At 42.4% G+C, this 21802-nt stretch overlaps 1 protein-coding gene across 1 annotated transcript in view; it reads left to right on the top strand.

Moving 5' to 3' along the window:
- The window catches only part of IQCM (IQ motif containing M), a 255448-nt gene that overhangs the window by 191735 nt on the left and 41911 nt on the right, over nt 1–21802 (top strand). Inside the window, exon 12 of the mRNA XM_053256944.1 lies at nt 16649–16807. Coding sequence (XP_053112919.1) covers nt 16649–16807 — 159 coding nt within the window. The remainder of the gene's footprint in view (nt 1–16648; nt 16808–21802) is intronic.

Here is a 21802-nt window from a genome sequence, read left to right as displayed (position 1 = left end):
CCCCCCCCAGTGGAGTTATGGGGCTGCTGAAGTTCTCCATTATTCCCTATGTGGAAAAAGCTTAAAGACACATGAACATCAGGGGGGGGGAATTAAAAACCACCCCTTTCACCAATTTATTTGAAATCCGGGTGGTAGCAGGCACCCATTGGAGCACTACCACCTGACCCACTCTTCTGCTCCAAAACCCCTTTTCTGTCCCAAATCTGCCACAAAGAAATGCCAACTTCAAAAAACTTTTAAAAAACCACCCCTTTGCCTATTTTTTTTTAAATCTAGGTGGTAGCTTCTTTGCACTCATTGGGCACTTCCACCCACCACAACCCACTGGGCCATCCTGGTGTACCCCCCCCCCCCCGGGAGTTATAACTAAGGCTGATGAAATCCCTATTATTCCCTATGGGAAAAAGCTTAAAGATGTGTGAACTTCAATTTTTTAAAAAATCACCCCTTTGCCCAATTTCCTTGAAATTTGGGTGGTAGTTTCCTTGCACCCATTGGGTACTACCACCTATCCCACTCTTTTGCCCCCAGGACCCCTTTTTGCCCCAAATCTATTCAGATTTAGATTCCAAAAATTTGGGTACAAATTGAATCTGGGGTTATAGGGGGGCAGATTCAGACCCAAAACCAATTGGGGGTGATTCAATTTGGGTACAAATTGAATTTGTGCACATCCCTATTACACACATTGCTTGAAGAATAAATGTTAAGAGAACAGCCTATTTGGGGGCTCCCAGCAGTATCCCTTACTGTGATTGGGAACTATAGGCTTGCAGTTTTCATTCTGACTAGCTGAACTTGTGGGATTGCAGGCTCACCATTTGGCTACATGGGCTAACTCACAAAGATAAGTTGCTTAGCAGGTAGCATGGGACTGTAACTCCAGGTCAAGTTGGACACACAACTGAAAGGGGAACTATTCCCCATGCTCTCCTCCCTGCTCAAGCACAGAAGAGGATGCTGAGTAGACCCGAGTTAAGTTATTTCTCTAAAGATGTAGCTGAAACTCATCTCCTTGTTGGCACAAAGGATTAGCCTTCTAGGCAATCACCTTCACAGGAAGAACAGATAAGCTTGCGGCAGGCTCATCCCTTTAATATAAGTGTTAATGGTTGGCATGAAGCATGAGAAAGCACTCATTATCTTTAAAAAAATTCCAGTCTTTCACTTGGAAGGTCTTTCTGACATGAGATAAGTTCTGAGTCTGCCTATTTAATATTTTTACATACAGGTTTTCTAAGCCTCTTCACCTCATTGTGCTTTAGAGAACACCCACCTGAATAGGACAAAATATATTATTTGTCCACCACGGATGTCACCCTTCTCAAGAAAGAGGTGTGGTCTGCAGATGGCCTGAAGGCAGACCTCTGTCTATTTGTATCCCAAATCCCATCAGACCATGTGTCTCTTTGCCAGATTCACCTGCTGCATGTACTTGTGTCTGTTCATCAGCTATTCCATTTGGCTGTGCCTTGGCCCTTTTGCCTGCTCCACCCTCAGCATGCTCAGCATGCATCAGAGAACTGGTCTCCTGAGATCAGACCACCTTTAGACTTTTACTGGCTTCCTGACTTGCGAGTGGCATGCTTGTCTCCGCTCTTGCATCCCATCTTCCTGCATGTTCCTGGAGAAAGGTCCCTCAGCACTTGCTGAGCAACAGGTGTACGATACACCATCAAAAGGATTCAGGTATACTAACCAGCCTCTGCTCCAAATTCCTTTGCTTACCTCCCTCCTTGCTCTCTCTCTAAACTCTAAAGCTGTTCTCTAAAGGCCCATTCCTCCCAAACAGGGTTGGTTCAGCGGTTTTCTCATGAACCCAACTGGGACCAGTTCAGTCCACAATCAAACTGCACAAAGCCCAGTTCAATGCGAACCGGTTCAACGTTAAAGGGAAGAATGGTGGCGGGGGTTGATGAGAAAAGTTGTCTAAGTTTCTTACCAGCTGCCCACCTTCCCCTGCACCACAGCCACCTCCAGAAATCATTGTTTAAACAAGGCACCCGTGCAGTGTGGTGTGATTCTTGCCTCTGTGGATGCACAAAGTCTGAAACTGTGTCGCAGCAGCATGGGCAGCCTGTTTAAACAATGATTTCTGGAGGCGATTGGGGTGTAGGAGGTGGAAAGTGGCAGGGAGTCAGTAAGAACCTCAGACAATCTTTCTCGCCCCTCCCCTGCCACCCTTTGTTGGATTCCCCCACCCTTCTACATGTAGTCAGGATGGCAGCCACTGCCTGTAGTCCTGAACCTTACTAGGCAGTAAGTCCCATTGAAAATGAGCCTCTTGAAGCTTCACCCTCACTGGAATCTGAGTCTGGAACTATGAATGCCTTGGAAAGCATTTTCAGGCTTTCCAAGGTTTTCTGTTTCAGGTTTGAGGCCCAGAAATAAATGAGTGCCTCCTGCTCCCTTGAAGACCTTGGGACACATAAGGCAGGGCTGGCAAGACTAAGGGCTGTGCTAGATCTCCATCTGTAATTTCCAAGGAGCATAGGAAGCTGTCTTCAGGCCATTAGTCCATCTAGCTCAGGGGTGGCCATGACCTGAAGGGGACAAGGTCAACTTTCAGTTTACAATATTAATGAAAGTAGTTGTTTGCTACTTGTGGATCTTTTCTCACTATCAAGGGTCCCACAGTTTTAATCAAAGACAGTGGCCAGAAAAGCCACTTCCCAGCACAGTCAAATACCAAGTCCTCTCCTTTCATTAAATTGCTGTTGCCTTCAGGCTGCAATCCTTGGCATGCTTACTTGGTAGTAAGCCTCACTGGGTACACTGTGGGGCATATTTCTGAGTAAACATGCATAGGATGCCCTTGTAAAGCAGTTTCTGGAGAGAATGGACCCCTCAGAGAACAGGGAACTGACTACTTGAAGGGCCCTCTGACTTCCTGGGGTGCTCTCTGCCTGTGCCTACCTGATGCTGCCTCATCCACTCCATCTAAAGCTGGGATTCTCAACGTTGGGTCCTCAGATGTTATTGGACTTCAACTCCCATAATCCCCAGCCCTAGTGGCCTTTGGTTGGGGATTATGGGAATTGAAATCCAATAACATCTAGGGACCCAACGTTGAGAATCCCTGATCTAAAGCACCAGCAGCTGACTCACTTGCTTATCAGTCCATTGCTGTCACATGCATTTCATCTAGTCTTAAGGAGCCAACTGTATTGAGCCACTGGTGCCCGTCAGTGGGACAAGTCAAGAGCAGTTCGTGGCTCCTGCTGTTGCTTCATTCCTACCTGAGGGCTAGCAAAAGAGCCTCTGCAGGCCAGATATGGGCCCCTGGCCTTATGTTGTGCAGGTCTGATCTAACTACTCCAACTGGAAGCAGCTCTGCAGGGTTTCAAATAGGGATCTTTCTCAGCCCTACCTAGAGATGCTAGGGATTGAAACTAGGGCCTTCAACATACAAAACATGTTATCTACCACTGTGCAACATTCTTAAGTACTTACAGCCCCTTCCTTAATATCTTGATAGACTTCCAATATAAGGGGGCGGCATTTTTTCTTGCTACATCACAGAACTTCTTTTCTGGAATGCAGAGATCCTTCCATATACTAGGACAAGAAGGTCTGCAATGTGATGCAGCAAGGGGCTAGTAAAAACAACCTCCCTACTGTATTGAAGTCCTATTGGGAAGTGACATGCGGGATGGTGCTAGATTGTAGCCTCATATCCCAATGGCCATCTATTACTGCAAGGCGGCATGTTTTACTGACCCTTCATTGTATCACATACCTGTTATTCCTGGGTGCAGCAGAAGCTAGGACTCGGAATCCCAGTATGGAAGATCTGTGATGCAATGAAGGGCTAATATAAATACATCCCTGCTGTAAGAGGCCATCAGCCACGCACAGAGCAGCATGTTTGGAATGAACTGTGGAGGCTATTCCCAAGAACACCCAATATTGCTAAGCCTGGTATAGAGGCAGCTCCTATGTGAACATACTAGGCCCTCTATACAGTCCCTCATATCTATGCAGCAATGGGGACAGGTAATGGTGGGGAGAAACGCACACCCTTGTTCAGCATCTTTGCGATGATGGGATAAAGTAGGCTTTTAATTAGAATTAATTTTAATAATTTTAAAAACTTGTTTTAATAATTATTTTATTCTATTGTTTTTATTGTCATGTATTTTAATTTGTGACTTTTAAATATTTTAAATTTTGTACAACGCCTAGAGATTTATATATCAGGCAGTCTAAAAATATGATAGATAGCTAGATAGCTAGAATCCAAATTGGACCTGTTTGATCACAAATTATTTCATTAATGAAAACAGAGCCAGTGTGGTGTAGTGGTTAGAGTGCTGAACTAGGACCGGAAAGACCCGAGTTCAAATCCCCATTCAGCCATGATACTTGCTGGGTGACTCTGGGCCAGTCACTTAACTCTCAGCCTAACCTACTTCACAGGGTTGTGAGGAGAAACTTAAGAATGTAGTACACCGCTCTGGGCTCCTTGGAGGAAAAGCAGGATATAAATGTAAATAAATAAATAAATAATGGGAAGACATCCAGGTTTCTGAATCCTTTGGGTTCCCTGTACCAGATTGTTCAGGGACTGCCAAAATGCCACTGAGCTTACTTTTGTCTGTCAACAACTTGCCTCAGAAAGTTCCTTCAGTGTTTTCAGAGGTGACATCTCTTGGGCACATAACGTTCATTCCTCTCTGCTTTTGTAGAACCTCAAAGGGTGTTATCCTTCTTTTTGTCCAAAGGGATTGCTGATTATTCACTCATGACTGGTGGACTCTTCGATTCAGAGCACCTTGATTTCCATAAGGTTAGCAAGGCCATGTTGCATTATTAGACATATAGCTGGAGACAACACTGTATTGGATTTAATATTTTCAGCGTTTTATAACTACAATCATTATAGTCCTCACAGACTTGTTATTTAGCAATCTGTATTTCATAACCACCACCTCCCCCCAACCACCAGCTCTTAGGGACTCAAAATTTTGGTTCCCATGGTAATCTCGGGTTCTGAAAATTGTCATACTTTCCATAAATGGAGAAGAAAATAATTTAAATAAATAAATGACCAGCTGTCTGGTAGTTGGTATATATTTTATTGCCATAAGAATTAAAAACAAAAACAAAAAACCAGCTACAGGTATAGAAGTAGACCAGTCATCCAGGATATAATTGTTTAAAATCTGCACTGTAATGACCTCTCTAGCATTAGGAAAACCTTTTCTCCTTAATATGATCAACTGTGGTTTCTGCTGTTCTACCTTTTGTTAATGGTAACTCTACTACTACTATTATTATTATTATTATTACATTTATATCCCGCTCTTCCTCCAAGGAGCCCAGAGCGGTGTACTACAAACTTGTTTCTCTTTCACAACAACCCTGTGAAGTAGGTTAGGCTGAGAGAGAAGTGACTGGCCCAGAGTCACCCAGCTAGTTTCATGGCTGAATGGGGATTTGAACTCGGGTCTCCCTGGTCCTAGTCCAGCACTCTAACCACTACACCATGCAGCAGGTTTTTTTTGCAATTCATGTTCAAGGTATTTGATTGGGTACCTCTTGTTTTCTTGGCTAGGCTCCAATAACATAACTCTGTGTGTGGTCCCATGGTAATTAAGTAGGTATGTGCAAAACATTTTGATGTTGAAATGTTCCTATGGGAGTTTTGGGGAAAAGTTACAAATTTGATAAAAATCTCCCACTTGCCCATTTCTTTTGTGGGGTTGTGTGGTAGGTAGTACTCATCATGCCCTACCCGCCAACCGACTTAAGTGTCTCGAGGAGTTATCCATGGCGAACAAGGAATATTTTGAGTTTCCTCATTGTTCCCTATGGCCGAAACACTTAAAACTAGAGATGTGTAGAACGTTCCAACAGCTAAACGCTTCAACTTGAAACAGGCCATTTTGAGAGTTTCAAGCTTGAAATAAAGAGCCTGTTTCAAGCTCGGAGTAGATCAAATCCATTTCGATTGAAATGTTTCGAGCACCATTTTGGAGTTCTGTTTTCTCCTTGCTGATTGCTTTTCTGGCAATGGCTTCCAGTTGGCTTGCGATCTCCTAGCTTCTTGGTTGGCTTGTTATCATACAAATAAAATGTTGTCATGGGCAACTGTGTCCCCCTTGGCTGGGGGATAATGAGGAGGGAGGGGGAAACCAAAAAGGAGAGAATTTCAAATTCAAAATGTATTCAAAGGGATTGGGTGGCAGAAAGAGACCTTATACTGTTCCTTGCTTTAAGAGGGTACATCAGGAGAGGAGAATATTTCTTGGTGATTGTTATGATGAGCTCCATATCTGGATTTGAGACTAACTTGTGCTTCACTCACTGCTCTGGTCTGCTCTGCAATCTGCATTGCAATCTGCATTTTGACTCAGTCAAAATGTGGCTGAAGTTGCTTTAGTTGAGATTATAGCTATGCTTGTTGCTAAGTAAGAGGACTGCTGTGGCAGCTGTTGCAATGGTAGGACATGAGGAGTCATAACTGTGCGTGAGAGAGCAACTTGTGCCAGTGATGTTACTGTAACACAGACACTGTGGCTGGCAGTGGACTCTGGGTCAGTGATGCTTTTTTGGCCATTTTTGAATTGTGTTTGAAATGTGTGTTCTGTGCTGGGAGGGAGAGATTCCCTTTTACTGTGTCCTTCCGCAATGCTTTTCAGAGCAGGGCTGCAAAGGCTGGGTAGCTCCTAGGGACACTAAACCCACAAAAGAAATGGGCAAGTGAGATTTTTTTTGTCAAATGTTTAACCTTTCCCCCAAACCCCCATAGGACCCCTAGAAGCCACCCATAGGGAACAATGGGGTGTTTTGTGTTTCCCCATTGTTCTTTATGGCTGGAACAAGGTGCACTTACAGAGTGCACTGCACACAGGTTTTGTATTGCAATTTGAAATGCATTTTGCAACCCTGCCATGAAAAAGTAGATAATAGCCACCATGCCCTACCACACAACCCACTTTGTGTTCCTAGGCATTTCATGTTCCCTATTGTTCCCTATGGCCAAAACACTTGAAACGTTTAGAGTTTATTCTGTCTAAACAGCTGGCTCAAGCACTGTTTTGATGGAATGTATCTGCCATTTTGCATTTCATTTCGAGCTCAAAACAGAATGCATCATCTGTTTTGTGCACATCCCTACTTAAAACTTTTGAATTTTGTTCCGTTGAAACAGCCTGTTCGACTGCTGTTTTGACGAAACATTTTGGCCATGTGTTTCAAGGTAGAAACAAAAAGCAAAATCCGTTTCACACACATCCCTATAGTTAAGGGCTTGTTTTCAAGGCTGATGGAAAAACCTGTGAAAATGGCTATTTCCTGTTTTCCAGTATTTTTCAGTGAATTTTGATACATTCATTAAAGGAGATGCTTATCCATTGACTTATACATGTACAGGTGAAACTCGGAAAATTAGAATATCGTGCAAAAGTCCATTAATTTCAGTAATGCAAATTAAAAGGTGAAACTGATATATGAGACAGATACATTACATGCAAAGTGAGATAAATCAAGCCTTAATTTGTTATAATTGTGATGATCATGGCGTACAGCTCATGAAAACCCCAAATCCACAATCCCAGAAAATTAGAATATTACATGGAACCAAGAAGACAAGGATTGTAGAATAGAACAATATCGGACCTCTGAAAAGTATAAGCATGCATATGTATTCAGTACTTGGTTTGGGCCCCTTTTGCAGCAATTACTGCCTCAATGCGGCGTGGCATGGATGCTATCAGCCTGTGGCACTGCTGAGGTGTTATGGAAGACCAGGATGCTTCATTAGCGGCCTTCAGCTCTTCTGCATTGTTTGGTCTCATGTCTCTCATCCTTCTCTTGGCAATGCTCCGTAGATTCTCTATGGGGTCAGGTCAGGCGAGTTTGCTGGCCAATCAATTACAGTACACTGTATACTTTTCAGAGGTCCGATATTGTTCTATTCTACAATCCTTGTCTTCTTGGTTCCATGTAATATTCTAATTTTCTGGGATTGTGGATTTGGGGTTTTCATGAGCTTTACGACATGATCATCACAATTATAACAAATTAAGGCTTGACTTATCTCGCTTTGCATGTAATGTGTCTGTCTCATATATCAGTTTCACCTTTTAATTTGCATTACTGAAATTAATGGACTTTTGCACGATATTCTAATTTCCCGAGTTTCACCTGTAGTTTTGTTATCTTTATGCAGATTTTTAGCATCCATTTGGCCTTCATGTCTAATTGAGGCAAGCACATAAAAGATTCAGTTGTAGGCAAAGATTCCCTTATACTTTCAGTCTTTCCCCTTTACGTATCATGATTTATTAATCTTTTGCTCAGTTTGTAGACTAACAGATGTCCTAAGCAACAACTTTCAGAGGAATGTGAAAATTACCTTCATGTCATTTATCTTTTGCTGAAATCAAACAATTGGTGGGGGGGACATTTTGGTCATTCGATTTGTCACCAAGTCTGCAGTGATGAAGCTTGGATAGCTTCTGGGCTTTATAAATTACCAGTGTCCTTATAAAGTAAGTTATAGGAAGGTGTGGATAGGATCAGTAATGCTACTGCATTCAGATACCTCTAACAGCTAATATTTGGCTGCTTTTTTGTGTGTTCTCTTTTAAAAACACAATGTTGCATGCTCCCCCACTTTCCTGAGCAAAGGAATGTATTAAGTATAGTGCTGCCTGAGCAGGATTTCTTTTGGATGGGAGAGTGCTGATGGTTTTTGTACATTTTATTTATTTATAACAAGCACAGCATAATAGGCAAACAGCAGGCATTCTTACAAGTTGTAGATTTGCAAACCGTCCCCCAACCCCACAGTTAGATCCCCAGAGAGGGCCTTCACCCCCAAGGTCTGAAGCCAACTCATAGCTCTCTCTGACTCTTCCAAACATCAAACTATGCACATCCACTACCTTATGTTTTCTCCCTCCCCTCAGCTGGAGGAATTCTGATCTCAACACACATTCAGCTGTATGTGTTTCCAGCAAGCTAAACTCACACCCAGTCTCACAAATACAGGTGAACAATTTTCGGTTTTATTGAAAATACAGTTAGCAAAGCAAACAACTTGTAAATGCAGAGCACTGAGTATTTAGCTGAAGATCTATGGTAAATGAAGGACGAAGAGGCTTGAATCAGGCGCATTGGATGGATGGATGAAATCATGGAGATGGATGAGGTGAGATCTAAAATAGAATGCAAGACTAGACTTTCCAGGCTGCAGATCTCAAGGACAGAGCTCCATTCAGAAAGAGAGCTTTCTTGTTACAGGGCAAGCCCATGCTAAGGAGTAGAGATACTAATTAGGCTTAATCAATCACAGCCTGAGAACAAACAGCAAGGTCCAAGGCCTTTTTAACACTCTGAGGTCCAGGGAGTTCACCCCGTTTCATCTCACTGCAGCCTATATACATGTAATTTTTTCTCAGTTTGTAAAAAAATGCTAGATATGCATACACACAGACACAGACACAGACACACACACTTCTGATATATATGATCTATATTCTGATCTATATATATACTTCTGATATATACTTCTGATGTTAACATAGGAGATATATATATAACACCTATGTTAACATCAGAAGTAAGGTAACAGTATGTTTAGATTTTATTATTGAAAGACAAAGATATGCTATTGTTTGCAAAGTACAGGACTCCCTCAAATGAGATCTCATATTCATGTTTCATAAATTAATATAAATAATAAAGTTTAGATACTGGGAAACCTTATTTGATTGTCACCAAATGAGAGAGGAACCAGAGGCTCCAGGGGAACATGTGTTCCTGCCAGGCACGTTTCATGTAAAGCTGCTAAACACTGGTCCCCACACTACATTATCAAGACTGCCACGCAAAGACTTGTTTGAATGGGCCCTTCAGTAAATATTCTTTGTCTTGGGCAATCCATAGTTATAGGTCCTATATATGATTCCTGTTAACTGTTTTGCAATGTATTTGCCAGTCAGCTTATGGGTTTTCATTTTTCAAATAAATAATATAATCTTCTTCTTTTTCTTTCCAGTACTTTTAGTTATGCTTTATTAATATTTCAAAATTGTAGCTAATAGTATTGCAGCTTCTAGATCATAGTTGGAAGATCTTCGGAATTCCCTTGAATTTTGTCAGTTTTCTTCCCACTACCATATGACCTACTCAAGCATGGCAGAGTAATTCTATTTTCACTAATATCTTAAAAGGGCTTGAGGAGAATTGAAAATTGACAATCTGGATTGGAATCAATATTTTGCATTGATTAGCTGAGATAATACAATATGAATCCTAAAAAAAGGTGATTAAAAACATGGCCTGAATTATTAAAGTATTACCACCAGTACATTGTGTGGTTGAACCTCTCCACACTTAGATCACCCACTTCTATCATATGCCACTTTGTAATAGAAGAAGAGTCAAAAACTCTGTTTTCCTGCACTAGAAGTATATGGAAAATTACGTTTAGGGCATGTTGTTGTTGTTGTTGTCATTGTTCAAAGAGTAGCTTAAGTATTGCAGAGGAGAAGTCAGTTGCCACAGTATCTTTACCTCCATTCAAGAGTCTTTACTTGGCATAGCACCAGATCCAGACTTGATGTGTGAGCACTGCAAGATATTCCCCTCAGGGGATGAAGCCGCTCTGGGAAAAGCAGAAGGTTTCAAGTTCCCTCCCTGGCTTCTCCAAGATAGGGCTGAGAGAGATTCCTGCCTGCAACCTTGGAGAAGCCGCTGCCAGTCTGTGAAGACAATACTGAGCTAAATAGACCAATGGTCTGACTCAGTATATGACAGCATCCTATGTTCCTCTTCTGGTCCTTCTCTATCCTCTCCTTTTCACTCAAGACTACCATAGACATGTAGAGTAGTTCAAGGAGCAGGGCATCAAATCTGTTGTGCAACATTCCTTAGCTCTATTTGCTCATTAGGTAAGCTTAGACTTTGTACCCAAGTAGAGTGCCCACAGAAGCATGCTGGCAAGCTCTGTCTCCACATGCACAGCCCCATCCCTGTACTGTCCATGAGTACAGCATTTGATCTCTGTATCATAAGAACACTAAGGCAAAGGTAAAGTTGTGCCGTTGAGTCAGTGTTGACTCCTGGCAGCCACAGAGGCATGTGGTTTTCTTTGGTAGAATACAGGAGGGGTCTACCATTGCCATCTCCCACACAGTATGAGATGATGCCTTTCAGCATCCAGGGGCGGATTAATCTTTTTGCCACCCATAGGCAGACAAAGATTTGTCACCCCAGGGACATGTGTAAGAGGGCTTGCAGTGTGGGAGGGAAGGGAAACAACTCTGGTTTTTACCTTTAAAAATGCCACTGTGTAGAGGTGGAGTGGGCGATTTCGGGCCTCTGCACATGCGTGCACGTGTGTAGAGGCCCGAAATCGCCTAGTCTGTGTCATTTGTGAGTAAGCCGGGCTTGAGTGAGGACCTCTTTCGCCACCATCCTCCAGTGCCTGACCTCACCTCCTGTGATGGTTTAGGAGGTGAGCAGAGCCTCTGCTGCTACACAGCGGCATTTTTAAAGGTTGAAAATAATAATAATTAAGTTTCCCTCCAAGATGCCGCTCCCCAAGATTTGCTGCCATAGGCGGCTGCCTAAACTGCCTATGTGGTAATCTGCCATTGTCAGCATCTTCCCATATTGCAGCTGATTGATATAGTAATCTGGGAAACATAACAGTGGGGATTCAAACCAGCAACCTCTTGCTCCCTAGGCAAGTTACTTCCCTCCTGTGCCATTAGGTGGCTCATAAGAACACTAAAAACATAGAAAGCAGCAGGTAAAAAATAAAAAAAATATCAAAATCCAGTACGAACTGTAAAACTACCAGTAAAATCTGCTACAAAATTGTAAAGCCTGGGCAATTAAAACAAAAGAAAATCCTTGTGTGGTGCTGGAAGAAGATCAATGCTGGTGCCAAATGTGCTTCTTCAGAGAGAGCATCCCATATCAGAAGAGGCATAATCAAAAAAGGTCTCCCTGGTCACCACCCACCAGATTTCAAATGGAGTGGGCAGGGGACTGGGGGGAGGGCCTCTTTTGAAGAACAAGAGGTTTGGGCAGGCTCATGTGGAAGGCAGGCCCAAGGTGATCAGGTGACATAGCTTTTCTTCTCTTCAAAGAATATTGCCATTATATGTCAGATATATGAAAACTGCTTGGTAAAAAACACAAATAAAGATGGTCTTGACTGTACGGTGGGTTGTGTGTTAAATCTGATAATCAGTGTAAATGAAAATTTAAATATGTACATTTACATACAATATACAAAATGTGTATTAAATTTGATAGTGTAAATGGAAATAATTTTTTAAAACCCTCCCCTCTCTATTGGTTTGGAGTCCTACTTTATCAAAGCTTTGGGGGGTTCCCTCATTCCCTTGTATTTACTATGACACTTAAGGCCGCAGTGACATTACCCTCATCTGCTCCTGGGAATCCCTGCCATTATCCAGTACAACCAAATTATAGTATTGTGACAAAAGGAGCAGTTCTTTTGACAAGAGTATTAGGAAATAGTTAAGCTATTGTATAACATCCCTATGTATTGCTTGTTGTAGCTTCCCTTTTTTAAAATTACAGAATTTATAGGAGAGATATTTTGACAGAAGAGGCTACACGAGTGGAGTCCCAAAATCAGTAGTTCTAATAAATTTACTTCTTAAAATCGCAGTTCCTTGTTGACCTGTCTCTGCAATGCTTTTCAGGAGTTTGATCTTTCAGCTGTTATTCTTGACCTTCTGAATCTCAATTAATGAGCTTACAATTATTGTAGTCCTGGTTAAGGAGAAAACATTGTAACTAAGCAACAGGTGCTCCATTAATTTTGGGATGAGGACAGTTTAGTTTGGCCTGCTTTTTCTGGGTATACGAACACACCATTTTTCACTTTGATGAATGAAGTGCTCTGCTTATAATTTTTATTACTAATGAACAGAAGGATTCAATAAAAATGACATGACAAAAATGTATGATGTTCACTTATTTCATGTTAAATGAACACTATGTTGAGTGGTTTTAGTGATCAATTTTAAAAGTTCATATTGGGGAGTTCTAGAAAGTTTGGCATGCTAATTGAAACTCAGACCAAATGTTAAGTGCTTTGAACAGTTGAAAGTGCTGTACAAATGCTATGTACAGGAGGACCTCGATACTCACGGATCTGGCATCTGCAGTTTCGGGTAATAGACGCCCAACCTTGGTATACATGAGGAAAAAACTGGGGGGGGGGGGAGGTTATATCCATGTATCCGTGGATCAGAGGTGGCTGGAAATGACCTCCAAGATCCTTTTCAGCTGCCATTTTGAGTGCCACAGCCATTTTGTGGCTCTTTCCCACTAAAAATGGCTTTAAAATAGTGAATTTCCACCATGGCAGAGTGGAGACTTTTGGGGGGCATTGCTGGGGCATGGGGGACCTGCGGAGCATGGTACAGCACTTTATTTGGTGGGTTTTTAAATTTTATTTTTGCCCTTTTTAGCCATTTCCCTGCCCTTTGGAACCTAACCCCCAGATTCCCATTGCCCCAGTGCTTTGGTATTCACAGTTCTGGTATCCACAGTACTAGCCAAGAATGGAACACCTACAAATACCGAGGTATTACTATCCAGTACCTACCTTAAGGGGTCATTTCTAGTTTTGGGGAGGAGGTGTTGGCAAACTGCCTTTAATGAGCGCCTCTCCTATCTCATCTGATGAGTATAGGCTGTGAAAGTGCATGTTACAATACATTTGTAAGGTGCCACAAGACTTTGTTGTATGGTTGTGTTGGCCAAGAGAGTCACTTTACCATCATTAAACAAAAGCTATGGGCACAGAGGAGGTCTCAGTTATTGGTAGTGAGTCTTTTTGAGGGCCCTGTGTGCCCTCAACAGCTGCCCGCTGATGCCAGCACCTGACACTGGCCCTGCCTGACACCAGCATTTATCTGTGACTTCTATTCCTGGCTCACACCAGCCTTCTTGGGGAAATCATTTACAAAATTTAAAACCAGACTCTGGATCTAGATAGAGCTCACCTCCCTGGTCATCTCTGATGATTAAAAAGCTGCTAGTGGACAACAAGCCTTGTCTAGAGCTATTCTGTAAGGGCAGCCCAGAAATCGAATGAATGAATGAATGAATGAATGAATGAATATTCATTTGTGGTTTATATCCCTGTTTTTCCCAAGGCCAAACCAATTTTGTTACTGTAGATGAATTAAAATTGTGTTGTCATCTTCCATATCTTATTATATGCTGAACAATGTACCACGTTAGCACAATAGCACATTCATTGATCAAGAAGGAATCAAGAAGGGATACTATTTTCTTATTTTTTTGTTTAGTGCCTGTCACTTGTTAAATTTCCTCTCGTTTACTCAGGGGCGTAGCAAGGTTGGAGTGGGCCCAGAGACAAGATTTTAAATTGCACCCCCCCAACTGAAACTCAGCTCATGAAGTAAAAAAAAGAAATCTTAAATGAGGCTGAATAGTGGTAACAAAAAGCATTCTATCTATCTATCTATCTCCTATGTGCCACAATAGAACATCATCCTAAACTATTTTTAAAAAGGTTTTGTAAATTGTGGACGATGCAAGTCATTTAATGGTACTAGAGAAAGACCTGCTGTTCTGGTAGCTCCAGGTCTACTCACATCCGTTTTGGAGGATGAATACAACTGAAGGAAGCCCAGGCGGCTGCACGGCTGGGGGAGTCAGTCATGTGACTTGCCTCTGGGGGGGCCCCCAAGGCAGTGGGCCCCCAGACAACTGTCTCTCCTTGCTCTATAATAGTTATGCCCCTGCGTTTACTACTGTGTCTATGTTTCCAAACAGCCAGTGCAAATTAGAAGGCTCTCAACCATGTCCCTTGGAATGGAGGGGATATCACCAAGCCAGTAATCTGTTATGCTCACCACTACTGTGTGCCTCCTGTACAAAAGCAGGCCTTAGTTCTCTTCCTCCAGAATATTTACATAGCTGAGGCATGTACCTCAGGAACTTTGGCAACCCAAGCAATTTAACTGTGAAGTTGACCTCTATAACTGGGCTGGTTCTGCTTTCCTTGACAATCTAAAGTCTCAGATCTGCTAACAATAATAAATACAATATGCATAAAATAATTGAAGGATGGTACATGTTAGAAAGTCAGTGACTGACATCCTAACTAATGCAGGGACTGTGAAAATGTGATGGGGGCCCATGCACAACTCCCCCTCTATGTGCTGTTGTGCGGATGGGTGAACCTTCCCAGCTCTGCCTGTGATCTGGAAGTGTTCTGTAAGAGCGGAAACACAGTGCTGACCCTCAGCAATATGTTTCCTCCCTTATAGATCACATCATGTCTTCACATGACATGAGCTGCCGGGGTTTTGCTCCACAATGTGGCAGCCTGACTTTTAAATCTGGTGTTTAAATGGGGTTAAACGAACCTGCGGGTCATTCAACTTCAGCAGGTGATCGTGAGAATGGTCGCCACTGGGTTAAAAGGCTCCCGCCCCCGGCCCATTGCATTTCTGGCAGCGAGCCGGAGGAAAGGAGCAGCTGCACTGAGCACAGCAACTGCTCTAATGAGAACAGCTGCCATGTTAATGGTGCGGGGCATTCTGGGATGCGGGAAGGGGAAGTCCTCTCACTCCCAGCTCTGACCTTCACTGTGCTGCCACTCGAGTGGGTGTGCAGCGTGGCAGTGGGAGAGATGGCCACTGCTCATCTGCTAGGCAGGGCAGGCGAGTTCTTGCTTGTGCTTTCCTCACAGCCCTTCTGATCAGTGACTGGCGGTCTTGTGAATGACCGCCAGAAATGTAAAGTCATGAATTGCTTCGCAGACATTTGCTTGTATGTATTATGATTTTGTTTCACTACACTGAAATAAATGTTTTGCCATCTCCCCTGCCTGGATCTGAGATTCAGGTTTGCTAAAATCATGGTAGAGCTTGGTGAAATTTAGGGATACAGCTTTAGCTGCTAGTGATGCCTATCTTTCCCCACAACATCACCACCCTCCTTTTGTCTTGAATGGTGATGCCGTTGTATAATTAAAAATACAGAACGAGAATTGATTCTTTTAAAACGTTCATATTGTCATGACAGAATACTACCTTTATGAAATATTATTTCTGCTGACATTGTGTAAAATGTTAAAAGACCAAGCTAACATCTTAATAATTTTCAGGATTGTTTTGAATCTGAAAGAATGTGGGATGGCATGATGGACTGATCAATGAAAATGCATCCTGAATTTATTTATTTATTTATTTATTTATTTATTTATTTATTTATTTATTTAGCATATTTTTATACTGCCCAAAACGTACATCTCTGGGTGGTTTAAATTGAATTAAAATTGTATTCTTTTTTATTTTACAACCAGTACTCTGGAAAATTAGTTAATTCACTCAAATAATTTAAAAACGCTTTGAGTTTGCATTCATATTGTTTTATGTCTATTGATGTACAAGCAAGTAGGCTTGGATTTAAGGTCAGCTCCAAGAAATTGCTCCAGATTGTGAAACCATTTCCCTAGTTGGGAAAATGTTGTCTATGATGGTATTATATCAGGAACAACAGAAAAGAATATTTACTTAGTATTTACCATGACAGCATATAGAGTGAGTATCATAATCATTATCTTAGAATGCTATTGTTTACAGAGCATGACCTTTTTTCTTCTCAGGTTCTAATACGAAAATCGTAAGCATAAAAAAGAACCAGGCAGTTGAAATGGCTTTCATGTTGTATCCTCCGCTTGGTCTCAAACTAAAAACTGCAGCTACTACTCGGTCAACCTGGATCAAACCAATAGTTGATGGAGAGGATTCTTACAAATATTTAAGTAAGTTTTGTTTTCAAGAGTTTGAATAATTAAAAATGTGTGAGTCTGTTTTCTAACTGAGCAGTGCAGAGTATGTGTTACTCGAGGGACTTGTGTCTGTATCTATATAGAGATTAGAAATTAGGGGTGTTTGTATGAAATTAATGAAAAAACTTAACAATTTGTTTCATTCATTTTTAGCTTTAAAAAAAGAATGGCAGAGCCATAAATAAGCTCCAATTGGACTTTGTTTGATTTGTTGATTTGTTTCTCTTTCATTGTTCTTTATTGTAACAGTGGCCGACATGATGCTCATGTTAGGTCTACATAATGCTGCACTGTGGGCCTGCTGTGCTCTTCAGTGGCAGCATCGGGGGTGCACAAATGGGACAGCTAGTTGTGCGAGCAGTGCTTCTAGGGTTCCCCCCATTATCCTGAATGGGGAAATCTGCAGAAGAGCTACTTTTGCAACCACCCTGTTTGTGCAACCCTGATGTTGCCTTTGAGGGGAGCAGCAGCCCAGTAGTGCCACATTATGAGATATAACACAAAGGGCTGCATTCACACATAATGGGAAACTGGAGGTGAAGGAACCCGAGGCTGAATTTCCTGTATGTCCAAATTTGTGAAAGCCTGGTCCCATCAGAAAAGCGACCTGAGGTTTCCCTTCCCAAACTCCAGTTTGAAACCTATGGTTGTGGTGAGTTTTGCTGCTCCTACCTGAGGTTTATATCCAAATGCTGAACTGCAGGCTGTGCTCGTTGTAACTGGAGGAAGCTCCTCCCTCTCTCCAGCTGTGATTGTCAGGGCTGTCCTTCATGCCAGAGGGAAGCCCACACAGCCAGTTCCCCCTCCTCTCTGCCGTCTCCCTGACTGCAGTTTGGTTCCTGTATGTTTCATCTGAATGTGGACAGATAAGTGCACTGGGGGTGGGGGGAAGGAATAACCATAGGTCCATTCAACCCTCAGTTCCATATTACATGTGAATGCAGGCTATGGATCATGTCAGGCAACATTTCCTTAAATATTTTAATTTTGGAATTCTATAAAATATAGACTTGTATTTGTATTTGCATATGTCTGAGATTTGGCAGATCTGATCCTGCAGAGGTATAGCAGAATGCAGAAAATGCAATGCCAATTGGGTGGAAAACACTAGTTAAGAATCAACAGAAGAGCAGCTTGCTCTCCCATTGAAATCAATGGGAGATGAAAACAAATGGGAGTTTAGAAAACAAATGAAGTAGTAATGTATGAGTAATGGAAAGAATATGATTTTAACAGATGTATGAGCTTTTTAATAATTCAAATGAATAGAGTAGCAAAACTATTATTCTTTGCATACCCTATTAGAAGTAGATACAAACTTTACACAGAGATGTGTTATTTTGTAGATTTTTCAGCAAAATAACTTTCTGGAGATTCATCAGCAAATGTAATTTCTCAGTTTTTTTAAAGGATAATATGTCAAAATGAGAATTTCAGCTGTACCAAAGTTAGGGACAAACATTTACATTTTTCACCATGAGAAGAAATTAAGTGGAAATAATTTGTGCTAAAGAACTTCACATTCTTTGTGCTTTATCAATAAAGCTGTTGAATGGAGTTCTAGAAATAGGATTAGGCACATAAAGAATTGCTAACAATCTGTGCACCAGTTCATATCTTGTCAGTGTAACAAAGCCCTAACTGCCATGAAATGTATATTAGTAAAGTCTGGTATGGGAGAGGTGATATAGGCCACATATACAGTATGCTGTTTTGTTTACTTGTAATTGCTTGTATTAATGGCTTAATGACAGAATTCCATTCACAATGGGGCTTTGTTTCCTCACCCTTCCATAGTCAGCCCCATGGCCACCTGAAAACTTGCTCCTTAGGTTTGGGGGAACTCCCAAATACAATGGCATGGAGCATAGGGGTTCAGAGCTTGCATCAGAGATTGACATCATCAGACAGAAACAGTGGTCCTGAGACTAGTTAGTGTGGTGGCGGCAGAGGTCCTGTTTGGACGTAATGCCAAACCAGAGGTAAACATGCCGAAGGTTTGAGGTTTTGATCATCTGAAAGTGTGAAGCGGCAGTTTTGTCACCCAGCCACAGCTCTGTTTTTGCTCCTAAAGCTGAATTTGAACCCTCGGTTTGTAGTGAGTTTCACAGCTGAAACCTGATGTTGGAAGGCAGCATTGTGTCATCTGAATTCTTCCTCTGCTATAACCTGGGTTTGATGTGCAAGCTCCTCCTCCCACCATACAGAGGCAGAGCAGCCCATAAATGCATCAGTTCTAGGATGGCCATGTTTCTCGCTGAACACCTCTCAGAGCTGATGCCCTGCCCTTTGCCGTCTCCTTGCTCCTCCTGCTGCTGTTTGGCAACAGGGACGCTGCGTTCCTACAGTTCCTGCATTTAAAGGGACAGAACGGCATTAGGGAATGCACACTTTAAATAAAAGTAGGATAACAGACACACATGTAAGGAGCCCTTTCATTAACCTAACACCCGATCTAGGACCATTCTCGGGGCTCTCAGATGTTATCAGTGGAGTGTAGTTTTTTTGGTCTTAATGTACAAAAAGGTGTGAGGTGGGGAGACAAAGGAATATGCCTGAGAATCACTGGGGAAGACACTGGTTGCCAAAACATGGAAGGGCTGGGGCTCTTCATCTGGTACTCCAGGAAAAGATCTTATAGACTTCCTAGGAAGGGATATGCATATTAAGGCAGCCAAAGGATCCTGGGGTTTGGTTCAAGTCAGAAGGCTACAGGAATTGATGGAATAGCTACAGAAATATGGCAAGCAAGAGAAGAAGGATCAGTCAAGGCTCTAACCAAAGTATGCCCGCAAATATGGAGAATGACACAGTGGCCAACAGATTGGAAGAGGTCAGTCTACATATCCATACCAAAGAAAGGAGACTTTACAGATTGCGCAAATCATCACACAATATCTTTAATTTCACATGCTAGCAAAATAATGCTCAGGATCAGCCAATGCAGATTAGAACCCTATGTGGAAAGGGAAATGTTGGATGTTCAAGCTGGTTTCAGAAAAGGCCGAGGAACAAGAGAGATAATTGCTGGTTCATGCTGAATAATGGAGAAAGCCAAAGAATACCAAAAAGAAGTCAACATGTGCTTTACTGACTACAGAAAAGCCTTCAATTGCATCAACCATGTCAAGTTGTGGATTATCCTTAGGAAAATAGGCATCCCAGAACATCTCATTGTTCCCATGAGAAACCTATACACAGGACAGGAAGCCACAGTCCAGATGGAACATGGTGAAACAGACTGGTTCCAGATGGTCAAAGGAGTAAGACAAGGATGTATACCTTCTTCCTCTTTATTCAATTTATATGCAGAACATATACTGAGATAAGCTGGATAGGAAGAAGATGAGCGTGGTTTTAAAGTTGGCGGAAGAAACATCAATAACCTGCGCTATGCTGATGACACCACTCTGATAGGTGAGAATGCGTATGATCTGCAAGCTCTAGTAATGAAAGTCAAGGGGCACAATGAAAAAATGGGACTACAACTAAATGTTAAGAAGACTAAACTAATGACAACGGGTACAGCAACTAGCCTCAGAATTGATAATGAAGACACTGAAGTGGTGGATAGCTTTTGCCTTTTAGGATCGACCATCAACAGTAAAGTATCCAGCAGTCAAGCAATATGCTGCAGACTAGCACTTGGTAGGGTTGCAATGAAAGCCTTGGAAAGGATTTTTAAATGCCGTGACACATCTATACCTACAAAGATTAGAATTGTCTGGACAATGGTTTTCCCCGTGACATTCTATGGATGCAAAAGCTGGACTTTGAAGAAGCAAGATAAGAAAAGTATTGACGCTTTTGAACTTTGGTGCTGGAAAAGACTTTTGAGGATACCATGGACAGCCAGGAAAACAAACCAATCGAGAATTTTCACTTGAGGCACAAATGACCAGGCTCAAACTATCACACTTTGCACACCTTATGCAAAGATCCAGCTCCCTTGAGAAGTCCATAATGCTCGGAAAAGTTGAAGGGAAGAGAAGAATAGGACGACAAGCAGCAAGGTGAATGGACTCGATTACAACAACAATGAATGCACCACTGAGAGACCTTAAAGGCCAGGTTGGGCACAGATCACCATGGAGGGACTAAGAGTTGACACCAACTTCATGGCACTTAACCAACTAACCAACCAACCAACCAACCAACCAAGTGTGCCACTAGGCTAGCAGAAGTGGGCAAAGCAATGAGAAAAACCCAACAATCCCTCGTCCTTGTGCTGGCTTGCCAGCCAGGGGTTGAGCCTTCTCATGAGCGGGCAAGTCCACCAGAGAAAACAGAAACACCAATGTGTTTACCTCATGAGGTAAACCTTCCAGCTATAGGAGGCCCCACTGTTGCTAATTTGTATCTGCCACAACATTGGGCCTCGTCAGGCCTAATCCACCTGGGAACATAGAGTCAATCCCCGGTCTCTCCTGATCTGCTTGCACAAAGCCACTCAGATACACAGAGCAGTCCGGACCCCTTGGAAGTCCAAAGGGTTCAGTGTTGAAGGGAAGGTACAGGATGTGAGTCCTATCTTTAACCAGAAGTGTGAGGAGCCCCACATAAGCGCTGGCCCCTAGGAGTTGGAATGATGCATCTTATGAGAGGTGTTGTCCACTGGAGAGTTGGGAGCACTTCATGATGCCTCTTCTCCCATGGATTAACTGTCTCATGAGAATGGTGATCCCCAGCTGGCAGGTTGGCTAGAGGCTGAGTGTATGTTGGGCTTTCCCTGGCTTCTCAGCCTGGATCTGGTTGCCTAAGGGCATTCTTGGTCATATAAAAGCACCGAACTGGCCCAAACCCAGAATCGTTTGACCGCTTCATCCACCAGATGCAGGCCCTTCTAAAGAGTTTAAGATAACCAGTTCTCCCTGACTTTTCCTAAGTCCAAGATCTGAAGCCCCTCAGGCACTGCAGACCCCATACCCTGCCTGGTTCTTCCTCTTCAATTTAAGCTAACACCAAATA

The sequence above is a fragment of the Hemicordylus capensis genome, chromosome 5 (assembly GCF_027244095.1).
Source record: "Hemicordylus capensis ecotype Gifberg chromosome 5, rHemCap1.1.pri, whole genome shotgun sequence".
In the NCBI taxonomy this organism is placed as follows: domain Eukaryota; kingdom Metazoa; phylum Chordata; class Lepidosauria; order Squamata; family Cordylidae; genus Hemicordylus; species Hemicordylus capensis.
This window is presented reverse-complemented; position numbering and strand designations above follow the sequence as displayed.